Genomic DNA, 15,776 nt, shown 5'->3' with positions numbered 1-15,776 from the left:
TATTCAAACGCAGTCGTCTGTTTGTGCGAGAGAAAGCAGAACGCTTACAGGGTTGAAAGTTTGGGAATGTTGAGTTTACTCTGAACTTGTAAACACGATCTAAAAACGCACTCTACTATATACACATGTACAATCAACGGGGAAGCCAGTAGTCTAAAGCCTAGGTGGATTATTTTTTTCACAATTCATCAACGCGAAGAAATCATTTATCTTAAATTAAAACTTGCTACTTGATAACAGACGTATGATGTTGTCTTTGCGAAAGTCTTTTTTCCCCATTTAACGCTTTGGGAGAAAACAGATTTTCTTTCTGCAGGAGCGAGCTTCGTACCCGCGTTCAGAACTGTCGTACAACTTTCTGCCTTATCATCCTCACATGCGTGTGTTGATATGAATTATAGCTCCTTGTTGCACTCCTGCACAATAAAAATTAATGTAATGGATTTATTCAAACGCAGTCGTCTGTTTGTGCGAGAGAAAGCAGAACGCTTACAAGGTTGAAAGTTTGGGAACCGATGTTTGCAAGGTTATTAATATTCTTCAAGTTGAATTTCCTCCTTTTAAAAATACTTAATGTTCTGGTGTTTAATCGACACGGTCACTCATGTAGACCCAAAATCTTTTAATATTTAGATGAAACGATCCTGTAGTCATATGTGTTTCACACCAAGCATTAAATACAAATGATCAAAACGTTCAAATATGAACAGGCGGTAAAATAAACAGTTCATATTCACTGAAGGGAGTCTGTACATTTTATGTCACAGTTGAATTCATGGTAGCAATTTAGTCTGGAAAGTTTTGGTTGGGGGCGACACGGTGGAGGGGTTGCTGGTTCGAATCCCAGCTGGGGGTCTTTTGTGTGGAGTTTGCATGTTCTCCCCGTGTCTGCGTGGGTTTTCTCCGGGTTCTCCGGTTTCCTCCCACAGTCCAAAGACGTGCAGGTGTTCGGTTCATTGATGACTCTAAATCACCCGTAGGTGTGAATGGTTGTCTGTCTCTGTTCGTCTCTATGTGTCCTACGATACACTGACGTCCTGTCCAGGGTGGACCCCGCCTCACGCCCGATGTCAGCTGGAATTGGCTCCACCCCCCCGCGACCCCGACAGGGACAAGCGGTTGCAGATGAATGAATGAAAGTTTTAGTTGGGGTACCTTGAAAGTGCTTGAATGTGACTTTTAAAAACCTGTACGAACCCTGAGAAAGACACAGACTGAAGCGGGAAAAAGGACAAAAGGAGCCTTGGTATTTACAATTGCATTTATTTTTGTCCAAAATTGATACATGGAGTCTGATCTAGCCACCGAATCTTGAGAGTAAAAATATAAAATAAGACATTGTAAGGGAAAAGGCACAGATTCAGCATGACAGGACAGCAGCAGCTTCAGAAAGCAATACAATTATATATTTACATTCGAAAAACGTTGAAACTTTCTTTGAATATATTATGAATCTTACAGGAAGTCCCACCGCTGGAGAGTTCAGTGTGTGGTGAATAGTTTCTCTATAAGGCAACAGTCCGCTACACGTTCACAGCCGGGACTGATCTCTCTTTTGATCCCACAATGTTCTGATTATTGAAAAGTGTGGGAGGGTAGATCGTCACTACTGCGATCAAACACAAACTGGAGAATATTCTCTACCTCCCGCACAGGAAAACGTATCATCTCTTCCTCGAGTGAACACAGTTTTAATCCACAAATGTGTTAAAATGATTGAGAAAAGTTACTAAAGTGCACGAGGTGCTCGATCTACGGAACAAGCGACAAATGTGATTTTTTCTGCTCGAGCGAGAATTAAGGTTTGCTGACATGTTGAGTTTACTCTGAACTTGTAAACACGATCTAAAAACGCACTCTACTATATACACATGTACAATCAACGGGGAAGCCAGTAGTCTAAAGCCTAGGTGGATTATTTTTTTTCACAATTCATCAACGCAAAGAAATCATTTATCTTAAATTAAAACTTGCTATTTGATAACAGACGTATGATGTTGTCTCTGCAAAAGTCTTTTTTCCATTTAACGCTTTGGGAAAAACTGATTTTCTTTCTGCCGGAGCGAGCTTCGTACCTCCGCTCAGAACTGTCGTACAACTTTCTGCCTTAACATCCTCATGTGCGTGTGTTTATATGAATTATATCTCCTTGTTGTACTGCTGCGCAATGTGAAAACTCCCTGTCACTACGTCTGAAACTGTCCGGAGTGCAGTTAAACGTCTCCACAGTGGTTCTGCACACTGTAGGTCCTCCTGTCAGCAGGGCTGGGGTCCCAACTTTGACACTCTTAGGCACTGACTGAGTTGTCTCAATAGGTTTGCAAAACGCCTCCCGGTTCAATACCTTAACCAGTAAATCAGGAGTGAGCCATAACGAGTAAATCAGGAGTGAGGAATTCTATCTCCTTGTACTGCTGCACAATGTGAAAACTCTTTGTCACTACGTCTAAAACTGTCCGGAGTTCAGTTAAACGTCTCCACACTGGTTCTGCACAATGTAGGTCACGGTATCAACAGGGCTGGGGTCCTAACTTTGACACTCTTAGGCACCCACCAACTGAGTTGTCTCCATAGGATTGAAAAACGCCTCCTTGTTCAATACCTTAAGGAGTAAATCAGGAGTGAGCCAATGAGCGCACAGCATGCCTGTACCGAGATCTAATCAAGCTGGTGATTGGCTGTCGAATGCAGGAAAAACACAGTGTCACACACGGAGGTTGGGCTCATGAGTGTGCGTCGTATAAAAGCAGCTAGAAAATCAAAAATAAAGAGATACCGCAATTTCCTTTCTCTGATAAAGTGGATTTTGTAAAGTTGGTATCGGTAAAAAGTATCGTTCAGGAACCAATATCAAAGTCAAGGTATGCTGGTACCCAACGTGTTTGAACAATGCCCAGCCCTGTCACGAAAGAAACCTGTACTACAACAAAATGTTTTCATAATAAATCCAACTGTTATGCGTCTAAACTGCGCCGGTCAGCCCCGTCACCGTGCAGCCAGAAGGTGCTGAGACTTCATTAACAAACCACAGCAAATAAACGGCGAGGTGATCCCAAAGGTCGTCGTCCGCGTGAGATAACTGTCAGTAAAAGTGTCAGAGCCTCGCTGTGCTTCACGTCACTGTGCTCAGACGTGAATTAGACGAGCGGGTTGAAGCGGGGAGTGTCCGTGCACCATCACTGCACTGCGTTGGCGCTAAAAGCTCGCTCAGAGGAAACATCTGGAACATCCCGGTGTGCAGAGAACCGCTGGACTCAAGTTCATTCTGAAGCTTTGAGTTTGTTTAAAGAGCAAAAATAATGAAGTTGTGCTGAAACTGGACGTTACAGTGCCTGTGTAACTCCCGCTGTACGGATGACAGTTTATGTGTTTATGTGTGTGTGTGTGTGTGTGTGTGTGTGTGTGTGTATGTGTGTGTGTGTGTGTGTGTGTGTGTGTGTGTGTGTGTGTGTGTGTGTGTGTGTGTGTGTGTGTGTGTGTGTGTGTGTGTGTGTGTGTTGAGGTAAATGACCACTGGCAGAGGGAAGCAGCCAGTGAAAAGTGTTAAAGCGATCCACCTGCAGGACGGGTCGGACCACTGCCACACTTGAGATGAGGTAGTCCAGATTTACAGAGTTGTTGGCTGAGAGTCTTTACTGCGAAAACAAGAGGAAAAGAAACAGAACAGAGCATTATTTTATATAGTTTAACAAGTAAATACATACAGTATATTTAAGCTTATCTCTTTAATTATATTTTTATGTATTTATTTACTTAATTACTTAATATATTATTATTTAATTCATTCATTTATGTATTTATCTATTTAAATGTATCATTTTTGTATTTATTTACTTAATTAGTTATTATTCCATTCATTCACTTCATTTATTTATCTATTAACTTAAAATTAGTATTTATTTATTTAATTAATTACTTATTTTATTAGTTTTATTTTTCATCCAAATACTTAATTAATACATTTATTCATCTAATTACTTCATGTATTATGATTTTTTTAACGAGTTTACTTAATTGTGTTATCTATTAACTTAAAATCAGTATTTATTTATTTAATTACCTAATTTATTAGTTTTATTTTTCATGTATATACTAAATTAATACATGTATTAATCTAATTACTTTATGTATTATTATTTTTATTAATCAATGTACTCATTCATCTATTTTTTTAACCTTAAATATGTATTTATTTATCTTTTTACTAAATTAATTTATTATTATCATTATTAATAGTTTTGATAATTTTAATGTTTTTAATTGTATAAACTATATTTATAAATATTTATATTTTTTGTCATTTTTCAGTTTTGTTGTTTTAGGGCTGTTACCCACGTGCCATCCAGGGAGAGAGGAGGCCAAATAAGAGCCATGCGTTATATACATAAATATATGTGTGTGGATAAAAAAAGAATATGTTTGTGTGATGATCTGCCGTGTTTTCAACCTCACCTCCAGCAGTTAAAAACAAGTAAATAATAATAACAATAATAATAATCCTATAAGTGAGTTAATACATGGTCCACTCACCATTCTGCTGATGTCAGTGGCAAAGGTGACGCCTTTGCTGGGTTTGTCCTGGGAGCCCGTGCTGCTGCCTCCCAGAGAGTTTCTCCTAATGATACCTGGGAATCAAACGTGCGTCATGAACCCGTGGAGGACGGAAGGTGGTCACACATTTACCAGCTGAGAAAAGTGGATGTTCTCGCATACCTTGGATTGGCAACATGTCCAAGCGCTGCAGGCTGTTCCTGCGGGACGAGGGGAAGCCGCTCCCCTTGGACAGACGCCGCTGTCGGCTGGACAACATGGCAGCAGGGGAGACGATGCCGGGGGGCGGGACCTTCCCCATCCTCTCGTACAGCTCCTCGATCTCTCTCTTCTGGGCGGCCTGCAGCGCCTGCACCTCTCTCAGGTGTCTGAGGGACAAAAGGTAACAAATGTAAAAGTGTTTTTGACTTATAAAATAAATAAATGATGTAAATACTGTAAAATATAATAAAAAGTTACAAAAATAATAATCAATGAAATGAGTTTGAAATGATTCAAAAATGGTCCTCCAGAGTCTGTGATCAGAACTGACCAATCAGAATTGCTGATTCACTAAAGTCATGTAATAAAGCGTCTTAATTGTCCATTTCTTGGATTCATAAATGAGTCAATTTACAGAAAATTATTCTACAAAAGTATTCTTCAATATGAGTATTTTCTGTGTTTAACTTTAATGTGTTTAAAGTCTTTTATCTGTTGGGTATTTGTTTGTTTGTTGTGTATTTGTTGGAGAAATTAAGCCCCGGGGACTCTGGGAAATGAGTTTGTATCAACGTTTGTTTGTTTAACATTTAACAGACTTAATTAATCATTTAAACAAAAATCAGTAATGCAAATATAATCAGTTTCTTCAGCGGATCAACACCTCATCTTCTGCTGAAAACCTACTGATGGAGCTTTGTGTTCACACGGGGTTTTAAGTTTTAAAAGTGAAGAATTTACGGAGACAGAGAGAAGGAAAATCTCCCTTTTGACATAAATCTTTGACTTAAAAGTTCCTCTTTTCAGCTTCAGAAGCTGTGCTCTCTGTCTCTTACTTCTCTCTGAGCTCCTGAAGCTCGACCAGCATGTCCTCGTCGTCGCTGTCAGAGTCGTCGCTGCTCATGTAGGGAGCGTTGCGGTTGTAGGTCATCATCCATAAATGGTGAAGGGCGTTGCCGTACTGCGGGCTGCCTGACGCCCCGTCCCACAGCCTCCCCTCCACCTCGGCGGCCGTCACCGAGAGCCCGCTGTCCGCAGACGTCCCCATCAGGCTCAGGCTGTACGCTCTCCTCCGACTCCTCTTCCTCGTCCTCTGTCGTTCCCCGATGACCTCTTCCTCCTCGTCCTCCTCTTCGTCATCCCGCTGCTCCTGGCTTCCAGCCCAGCCCGCCTGCTGCCCGTCGACCTCCTGGAGGACCCCCCCTGACCCTCTGTGGGGGTGCGGGTGAGGAGGGGACAGGGTGAGGGAGGTGCCCATGCTCGTCTCGGACTCCCCCTGCTCCTCCGTGCTGCTCTCGGACGGCGTGCTGCCGCTGTCCGCAGGCTGCGGGGCAGCAGGTGCTGGCACAGCGGGCACGGGGATGTGCATGCTGGGCGTCACCTGGAATCGCCCGACGGTGACGGGTGCAGACCGGACTTCTGTAACGCAGAGGAAGTCCAACATTTTAACCATGACTCGGTGCTCGGAGGACCAGTTCTAATAGCTGAAACAGTTGCTGTGACTCTTCAGTAAGCAGCAAAATATGTAACATTGTTCGACTGTGTGTTCTTCTTACTAACGTTTATAACTTTTAACAACAGTTAATAACCAATAACTCCCTTTAACAGGACAAAACACCATGACACACGACAATTTGTGACACATATAATTGTACATTTAGAGAAAAACACAGCTGAAGGACATGTTTTTATATTGTATGTACTCATGAGAGTAGAATAAGCCGCTATAAACCTTTAATAAGTCCCAGTAATTAAAGAAATAAATACTGTAATAAACAATGAAACCATCAGAATCTTAACAAATACAGCAATGCAAACGTTTGGTCATAGTTCCCTGCACTAGCGTGACTTAAACATGTATAAATGAGCTGATTAAGAATCCAAACTTACTCCTAATATCTGGATTTGTTGAGAAAGAAACACGGCGTAGTGTCGTAGCGCTCCCTCTACTTACTCCGAGTGTCCATGATGAATAAGACGCTGTAACACCTGGACGGACCTTTTATATGAGGGACACACGGTGGAGTGATTGTCCTGTAATCTGATCACGGCTGATTGATCATCAGAAAACAAAGCTTCCCTCTTCTCAAACGTAATCACGCGTGTCTCCGTATCTCTGCAACTAATGAGGACGCTGTTGATTACTTTACCAACTAATGAATTACTTGTTTGACATTTAATGCGTTAATCAGCGTTTCCCAAGGCTCAAGGTGACGCCCTTAAAGATCATGTTCAGTTTATTGTCATGCAGGAGGAGAGGAACCAGAAGATATTCACATTTAAGAGAATTTACAGCTTATTCAGACTGATGAATGATTATTAAAATAGTTCTGTGATCCACACATAAGTTATCTTACTACCTTTTACTTTGCATAATAAATGCAGGACTTTTACGTTGTAGTATTGCTACTTTTACTTTACCTGAATACTTGTTAAGAAACACTTACTCTGCACCTCTTTGATCTCTCAGGACTTTTTATATGTTATAAAGGAAATTGTATGAGTAATAATGTAATGAGCACGGATTCACCGATGTACCAAGCCTGATGTTTAAAATGTCAGTTTGGCCGATGCCGATGTCTTTTTGTTTTTATTTATTTTGTCTTTATTGTTATTTACTCCCTCTATTGTACCAGGAGGAGCGGAGAAATCTGTTTTTAAAGGTTTAAATGTTTAAAGTCCTTCAGGCCAGAGTTCTAACAAAGACCAGAAAATGTGAGCACATTACACCAGTTCCTAAATCATCACACCGGCTTCCTGTACGTCAATTGATTTCAAAATCCTCCTGCTCACATATAAATCACTACATGGTCCAGGGCCGAAGTATATCACTGATATGCTCCCACTACATAAGCCTTCTAGATCACTAAGATCCTCTGAGACCAATCTGTTAGTGGTTCGCAGAGTAAACTCAAATCAAGGGAAAGCGTCTTTCAGTCATTATGCAACAAACAGCTGGAATAAACTTCCTTTCACCCACTCTGACCACTTTACAACTAGACTGAAAACTTTTATGTTCACCTTAGCTTTCTGCTAAATCTTTGCACTTTAAAAGTCTGCATTGTTTTGATTATTGTCTGTGTTTTTATTCTCTTTGTCTTCCTGTAATGCATTTTAATTCATGACGTGTTGCTGTGAAGCACTTTGAGTCTGCCTTGTGTATGAAAAGTGCTAGACAAATAAAGTTGCCTTGCCTTCAGCCCTTCATTACTCTATCTTTGAAGGATCACACGTTCAATCATACACACAACCTTTGACAGAACTTTCTTTCACATGAAAAGGATATTTTGTGTGAAAAATAACTGCTTCAAAGGTCTTTTCAAGCTTCAAACACGACAATTATCCGGCGTCAATCGATGTCACACAGCAGATAAACATCAGCCGCTGCATCTGAACGTCACCTTCTCTGCCAACAAGGCAAATATCAGCCGACCAGCTGATGCTCGCCTGATAAATCGCTGGTAATCTAATTTTGCAATTTGTGCGAGTTTCACCCTTTTTCTCTCTCAATATGTCTGTACCATTCGTGATGGAGTCACACATACACTGTATCTGCACCGCTGCAGTGCCTCCGTTCGCCCACTAAGTGTCCCTCTCACAGTACACACAGAGTGTTTGGGTCCGCGCCCGCTGAAACAGAGGGACTCTGTTGAATGTGGTCTTCTGAGGAGGGTATAAACACTGACAGGCGTGGGTGTGGGAGGAGAGGTCTGTAACGAGCGTAGCTGCTCTCCGATTGGCCGTTACCAGAGGGCAGGGCCGCCATCACACCTACGTTTGTGTTCCTTTTGAATGGACCATTACAGGCAGGCTCGCCGTTACGCAATGACTCCTGAGGCACTGCTCATAGGTGATAATGTCACCGAGGATACAGCGCAGACACAGAGAGCTGAGCTCGAAAGGCAAATTGGCCGTAACAGAGACATCAGACTGTATTTAGACCAAATACATCATAAAAAGGAGCAGAGGAGAGAAACCTTGGAATATTTGGCCGTGGGTGCGTTTGTGTGTTTACACCAGCGCGTGTGTGTGGGTTTGTTTGGGGTGCAAACATAAACATTATACAGTGTATGTGATTTTCCAGCCCTCCCAGCCCCCTGGCTGCTAACATACAACACGTGAGGTGTTTAGGATCCGGAGACGGGGGGGAGAAGGTGTCGCAGGAACGTGCACAGGATTATTTCTCACCAGAGTCGGGGGAAGAGGGTTTGGGTTCTGGGGTGCTGGTCTTCATCTCAGATACAGCGAGCTGCAGCGGAGCGTTAAAGGATGATAACTGGACGGGGAGAAGACACAGTTAGTGTCAGTGCAATGTGGAATAAAGTGCATGTTTGTACAGCAAATGAAGCCACGCAACAGTATAGAAAATAAGCAAAATTCAATGCTTACATGTTTATGCATCGATAATAATTATAATGTAATGTTATAATATATAATTATATATAATAAGAATTAAAGAGCCCATTTAGCTGCACAAAGAGTATTTTTTAACGTCAATATTTGAATTAATCATTTCCAAATTATTATTTTCATCAACAAAGAACGAGAACAAATAATTTTACTTTTATACTGTACTGATTACATACTTTTACTTAGGTAAGATTTTAAACGCAGGACTTTTTCATGTAACAAAGTGTTTTCGAATATGTGATATTAATACTGTCATTTAAATAAAATATCTTAAATGTTTCTTCCATCAATGTTTAAAATAGAGGAAAAAGGCAAATCCTCTTATTTACGAGGCGGGAATCGGTAAATGTTTGACCTGAAAAATGACTTAAATGATTTATAGATCATCAGATTTGTTGATTAATTTTAAACTAATCTCATTTGAGTGCACGCTTTGTCTTGGAAACATCTGAACTGAGCAAAAACGGTGACTGAAGGTGACTCACAGTGCTTTGTGGGCTCTCTGGGGGAGACGGGGAAAGATCCGACGAGGAGTTTGAACTGAAGACTTCGGATTTTGGTTCAACCTGGACGGGAGCCTGTGCTGAGTACGAGGCCACATAACTGTGGAGACTGTCCTCTTGGGTCAGACTGGGGGGACTGGGTGGACTGGACAGTCCAAACTGCTGCCAAGGCTCCTGGGGAATCAGCGGAGGAGTGGACGGCAAAGAGGGTGGAGAGACAGGAGGCCGCCAGCTCTGAGGGAAAGCGGCTCCGTTCATTAGAGGCGTATTCTCTGGGCTGTGGTAGACGCTCTGCGCTGGGATGCCCGCGGTGGGGTACGGGACCTCTACTGGTTGGCTCTGGTAATGTTGTGTGTAGATGGAGGGGTAACCTGACTGCGGGGCCATGTGAGAAGGTAGCTGCGGGTGGAAGCCTGGGAAGGAGGGCACCCCCTGGGCAGGCATGCTCGCAGGGGGGATGAAAGACTGGGCCATGCTCATCGCCATGGAGATGACATTGGCTAAAGAAAACAGGGGCTGCGTGTGGGACGGCCACATGCTGGGATGCTGAGGGGCAGGTGGGCCGATGGAGACATTATCGCTGCTGCCGAGGTTTGGGGTCTCAGTCAGAGGACTTGGGGAACCGGGGGCTGGGGAGTGAACAGAGGGGAAGGTGGGGTTACTGGCTACACGTGTGAGGGGAGGATGGATGCCCGGCTTAGGGGAACCTGGAGAGCCTGGGTACGGGAACGGGAAGTGACTTTGACCCATGAAGGGCAAGTGGTAGTGCTGGTGGTGCGGCAGGAGAGACGCAGGGTGGTGGTGCTGCTGATAATGGAGGGGAGACCCTGGAAGACAAAAGGACAAACGTGAGGATTCATAAACTGTGTGCATCAAACTCATGATCTCTACTACAGATTGATTTGAAGAGGACTCCTCCTTCATACTTTCATGAACAGTATCCTTACTGTCTTTAATTCCACAATAATTCGACCCAAAATATCGATAAACTCAGACCTCAAATCTGTTGAACGTCTCAACTACAGTTTTATTTTACTTACAGAGGTTCAGAGTTCAAACATCTTGTACTGTATCTATTCTGTGAAATACATTTTTATATATTTTATGCACATCCTGCACATCTTACATCGTCACTAATGTGTCACAGTATGTGGCGTTGTTTGTAAAAGCATTTGGTTTTTCATATTTGTTTGGTCATTTTTCTATTTTATACTTATGTTCTTGACTGCAGTACTTTGCTCTACGGCTTATTTCTTTTATACGATTATAGTAAAGTTCAAATAAAAATCAATTTAAGAAGATTTGCAAAAACAATAATTACTGAGAGGTCATAGGGGTGAGGACGGGTTAGTGGTTTAAATGTTGTTTATGTTGTATATTATTGACACAGGGAGGATACCCAGGTTATACATAAGAGCACTGGGATCATTGTTTGAGTTGTTAAATATAATTTAATCGTTGAAGTTATGGAAAAGATGTCAGACAAGATATGGGAAAACCTCGTTCTGCTCCTTTTCAGACGTGTAACATTTATTTTGTGGTTAGTTTTTGTTTTCTATAATGAGTTATCTATTTGTGTACTGTTCATTTCATTGTTGTTTTTCAAACTTCGCAATGCCTAATGAGTGAGATTTTGGGATATTAGAGGTAACTGATGCAGAGAGAAAAGTTCGATCACTCGTTCTTCCGTCTCTTCCTAGAGTTCGGTGACAGAAACTCTTCCTGCAGACCCCCCTGGCGAGACGGACGCCATGTGGAGCGTAAACCTTCCCCGTGCTTTACAAACAATGTGTTTCCATGGTGAACAAAGAGGTTTTGTTTGAAACAGTATCCCACTATAATTACATTCGTAAGCCGGAGCAGTTGCGCGCCGGGCCTCCGCGGCTGTGAGGGATTCAGCATCAGTGGAGCGAGCGAGGTTCGTGCATGTGACAGAGTTTAAATGGAACACACGTGTGGGTCTGATTGTGAGATTAAAGCACTCCGGTTTTTCTACATCACTCCTCGGGGAACAGTTTAGGAAGCCAATGTCCTACCCCCATCCATTGATTTGACATTTACCTCAACAATGTCTCCACAGTTAGAAAACCACACCTCCTCTTTACTGATGATGCAAACCAGCCTCTACTTTTTTTTCCATGCTCACGGAAACATTAGGCAACAGTCTGTAAAGGTGGTGGGTGGCCAAGAAGAAGCGTTGCGAAAGCGGCCGTGCAAGTGGACGTCCAGTGGAGAAGGGGACAAGGGATGAGAAGGGGTGAGTGTGTTCGGATACAGGGGACGTATGGAAGAGTGTGTGTTCTTTAAGTGACTTCAAATACCCCATCCTGTGGGGAGGGAGACTTTGACAGGGGGGGGGGGGGGTGGGCTTTCTTGGAAATTCTGTAGGAGTTTGTGCTGGCAAACAGATGTTGCAGACTATCGCAGCGCTGGAGGAAAGCTCGCTCTTCACAGCGACAGCATTCACAGCTCCCTAAAAGGCAGAAAGCGCCCTTCAGGTGAGGTAATTACCCAAGAGGCCCTGCTGCAAAGCGGACACAGACGAAGGCTTTGAGGTGTAGGGATGGCGGATGGCGCCATGCGAATGTCTGAACAATACCGAAAACTGGCTCTGAGAAGGGGAGGGGAGGGTTTATGAGGTAGCTGAGCTGCGCTTTGACTTATTCTTTGCCAAAAGGACTGCAACAATTTTTCAGAGTGCTGAAACAGTAAACAATGCCGGGCCTCTTCACATTGGGACCAGAGGGAGGGCTCTTTACCTGGGGCGTGCTGGAAGGACTGTGAGCGTAACAGAGGTCGCCCAGGTGAAGTAATGTCTGCGCTGAAGACGTCTCCGTTGGGGCGCGGGGGAGAGTCACATGCCCCTACGCTCGGGTTAGCCACACTGAAGTCTACGACAAGACACACACACATGCGTGAGTGGATGAACATGCAAACACACACACACACACACAATGATCATGCACAAGTTAAGATGATGCAACAAACAAATGCAAGTTAATCTGAGAGGCTGTTTAATGCAGTTCACACACACACACACACTAAATGCTACATGGTGAGTTGCAGACTTTTCATTCATACCTAATCTCAAGCATCAAATGATCCTCTAATAGGTGAATTAAGTTCATCAGACCAGACGTCGAGACTTACCGGGCAGAGAAGAGGAGGAGTGTGTTCGGGGAAGGGTGTGACTGTGCAGATTAGGCTGTAAGAGAAGCACATTTGATAAGAACCTGTTATCCACGGTATGACTACAGGTTTAATTGCATTGCTAATACTGTAGGAGGGTGGAAGCTGCAATGGAGAGTGTTGTGCTCACATTAATGTAGTACTACTATAATATCAGCACTACATCTATCACGTCTGTTGCAGCTTAAGGGCCTTTAAAGAGAGAAAATCGTTCCAGAGGGGGCCGGGGTATCATAGATTTTAGTCCCCGCTGTGGGTCAAGCTCCAAAGACGATAGAGACTACACTTCCCTTAAGGCAGCGTACTAGCACGCATCCTATTAGCGTGTTTAAGTCAACTCTCCCTGCCATGTCTCCGCAGGGTTCCCACGCTTCTCTAGAGATCCTTTTACTGGGACTTTTCCAGCGACACAGTTACACAAGTTTGATTTAAAAGGATATGCAGTCTACGGCTGCAGCTCTCCTATGAAAGCATACATACGAGTACATTGTGCATTATTTTATTATTATTAAGTCTGCTTTTAATTTATTGATCATCACATGACTTAATTGTGTTCCTTTCTTTGCGCTAATGTTTAGTTTTTACTTAAGTTTTGATAGAGTGATCAGTGAAACATGATCTGAAAAGAAAGTAAGTAATAGATTCTACGGACATGCATGTTCTCCAGAGGATGAACCCGGATGACTTTGGTGATCTCCTGCACCGTCAGCAGGTTTTTTTTTAACTATCCAGTGAAATATGTTGATGTCTCCTAGTTGGATGGACGCAGTGGTACTTTGTGTGCGGTGCTAATTAGCATGCCAACAAGCTAAATTAAGGTGGTTGTCTGCAGCCTCTGCACGTGGTGGGTACAAGGAAACAAGCAATGGCTAAATAAGCACGTCTTTCCAGGGACTTAAGCTGCATTTACACCGAGTGTCTCTTCCCAAAACTCTCAGAATAGCGCCCCACCTCACAGCCAGCACACAGATACACAAGGGGTCTCTGGGCTTGTGTGTTTCTTCCCTAACTAGACCAGCTTGGTTTTTTTGGTTTGTTTTTGGCTGGACAGTGCTGGGGAGAGCAGCCGTAATGAGACTTACGGGGGATGAGGTCCACGCAGTGCTTTTCATCAGGTGTTGGAGTGAAGCCAGGAGAGATTTGTCTCCAGTGGTTCAGGGGTAATTACGTCACCAATGGGTCGGAAACACGGCGGATAGTATTCGATTGTTTTTGGTCGAGGTTTTAAGTCGTCCCAACAATGAAACCACACTTCTTTTAGTCCATCATTTATGAGAATCTTAGCTCATTTTCCCCTGAAGGGCACACGGAGGCTTTGCTCTGTGCGTTCGACAGAGTGGAACAAATCCTGGCAGAACAGACGCTTCTCCTTCTCTCGAGCGGACGCACTGTATCTCATTATGAGCCTCAGGTCACGTCTTGTACGGGATGGCACAACTATTTTTTCATTTAATTCCTGGAAGTCCTCATTTCACAGTTTCACAGAGCTTAATTCAGGGAGCCTTAATGCATCCAAACATTGTTCTGCCCATTCAATGTGCGCAGATATGCTGGAAAGCTCATTATGGTGTAATGTGGGTAAAATAAAGGGGGGGAAAAAGGAGGCGTGGGTTCGATTCTGTTGTTGTTTTGTTGCCATAAATCACAGCAGGGGGTTTATGACTTGAGTGCTTTCAGTAACATTATGTTCTTGAATGAAAGAACGACCTCAAGCGGCTTTAGGGACACTTAACCTTCATCTTTAGGGGCGAGTCTCACGAGGGGTTATGGACAATGAAGAAAGCACTCGGAGGTTTTCTTTAATTATCCAGCATAGGAGGCACTACTCACCAGTTTTTCCATTTGCAGCAGATTTATGACCCTGCCTTGGATGAGCACTATCGCTGATGTAATTTACAGCACAGTCAAACAGTTACTTCCTCTGTTCTCAGACAACAGCGCTGCATCTGTGTCTGTGTGTGTGTGTGTGTGTGTGAGAGAGAGAGAGGCGGAGGTGCTGCGGCTGTACCTGTGAGGAAGACAACGAGTTCCCGCCGTTGTGAAAAGCGGGCTGGAGAACTCGGTGCTGCTCTTTGGCCATCAGGGCCTCGGCACGTTTGATGATGTCGCCCATGCGGTGGATGAAGCCCTCCTTCTCTGACGGCAGGATGAACTCATTGTGCACCTTGAAGACAAAAGTATTCGTATTTAGATGCTTTAGGTAAGGTCCTGCGTCATGCTCATTTTCAGGTTCATACCAGAACATGTTTTTTATGCTTTAATGTTCAAAAAACCTGTTATTTTTCTCAGCCTGTCTGTCTGAATACACCTGTATTCACCTTCTGTCTGAAACGCTCCGTTTAAGCGCCTGTCTCTTTAAGACCCCCTCCTGAAAAAGCCCAGTTTGCTCTGATTGGACAGCGTTTCCAGGTCTTCAGTATCTGCGTCGTTACACCGTCACTACAGCCGGGTAATGACTGAATCAGCGCTGTAGCAGCACTTTCTACCTTTATATGTGACAACAGGAAGTCCTGACGGCTCGTTTAAAGCCACAGTTTCTGAATACGACTGTGTGTATTTCTCTGTGGAGTGATTTGATACGTTCACAGTATTTATATACTAAATCCACTTCCACCTGCTTTATAATCAAGAAAGACATTGAGATCTCACTTTTTCCATTATGGGAAGTAAAAGTGCACAAGTCTTCTCTGAAAAATGTACATTAACTATATGAAAAAAGTAATTTTAATGCAGAAAAATACACTGTATTATTGGATTGTTAATACTAATGCATTAATGTGTAAATCTTTTACTGTTTTAGCGCTAATTTGATCTACATATACAGTGATTGATTTCATATACAGTGGGGGGACTAAATCTATAAAATGGTAAATAGCAAATGCTGCCCTATAAAAATCAGGTTTTTTGTGTATAAGATCCATA

At 43.1% G+C, this 15,776-nt stretch overlaps 1 protein-coding gene across 2 annotated transcripts in view; it reads right to left on the bottom strand.

Moving 5' to 3' along the window:
* Positions 1–1,278: 1,278 nt before the first annotated feature.
* Positions 1,279–15,776, bottom strand: part of wnk4a (WNK lysine deficient protein kinase 4a) — a 54,429-nt gene continuing 39,931 nt past the window's right edge. Inside the window, exons 13-21 of one of the 2 annotated variants that reach the window (XM_083932640.1) lie at positions 14,863–15,018; positions 12,816–12,870; positions 12,425–12,556; positions 9,648–10,492; positions 8,941–9,028; positions 5,589–6,171; positions 4,714–4,919; positions 4,531–4,625; positions 1,279–3,635 (exon numbers count right to left, since the gene is read on the bottom strand). In XM_083932640.1, the coding sequence (XP_083788766.1) occupies positions 3,633–3,635; positions 4,531–4,625; positions 4,714–4,919; positions 5,589–6,171; positions 8,941–9,028; positions 9,648–10,492; positions 12,425–12,556; positions 12,816–12,870; positions 14,863–15,018 (2,163 nt within the window). In that variant the 3' untranslated portion in view covers positions 1,279–3,632. The remainder of the gene's footprint in view (positions 3,636–4,530; positions 4,626–4,713; positions 4,920–5,588; positions 6,172–8,940; positions 9,029–9,647; positions 10,493–12,424; positions 12,557–12,815; positions 12,871–14,862; positions 15,019–15,776) is intronic. The other variant, XM_083932641.1, reaches the window with a different exon arrangement.

Source organism: Echiichthys vipera (assembly GCF_963691815.1).
Source record: "Echiichthys vipera genome assembly, chromosome: 18".
NCBI classification, from domain to species: Eukaryota; Metazoa; Chordata; class Actinopteri; order Perciformes; family Trachinidae; genus Echiichthys; species Echiichthys vipera.
This window is presented reverse-complemented; position numbering and strand designations above follow the sequence as displayed.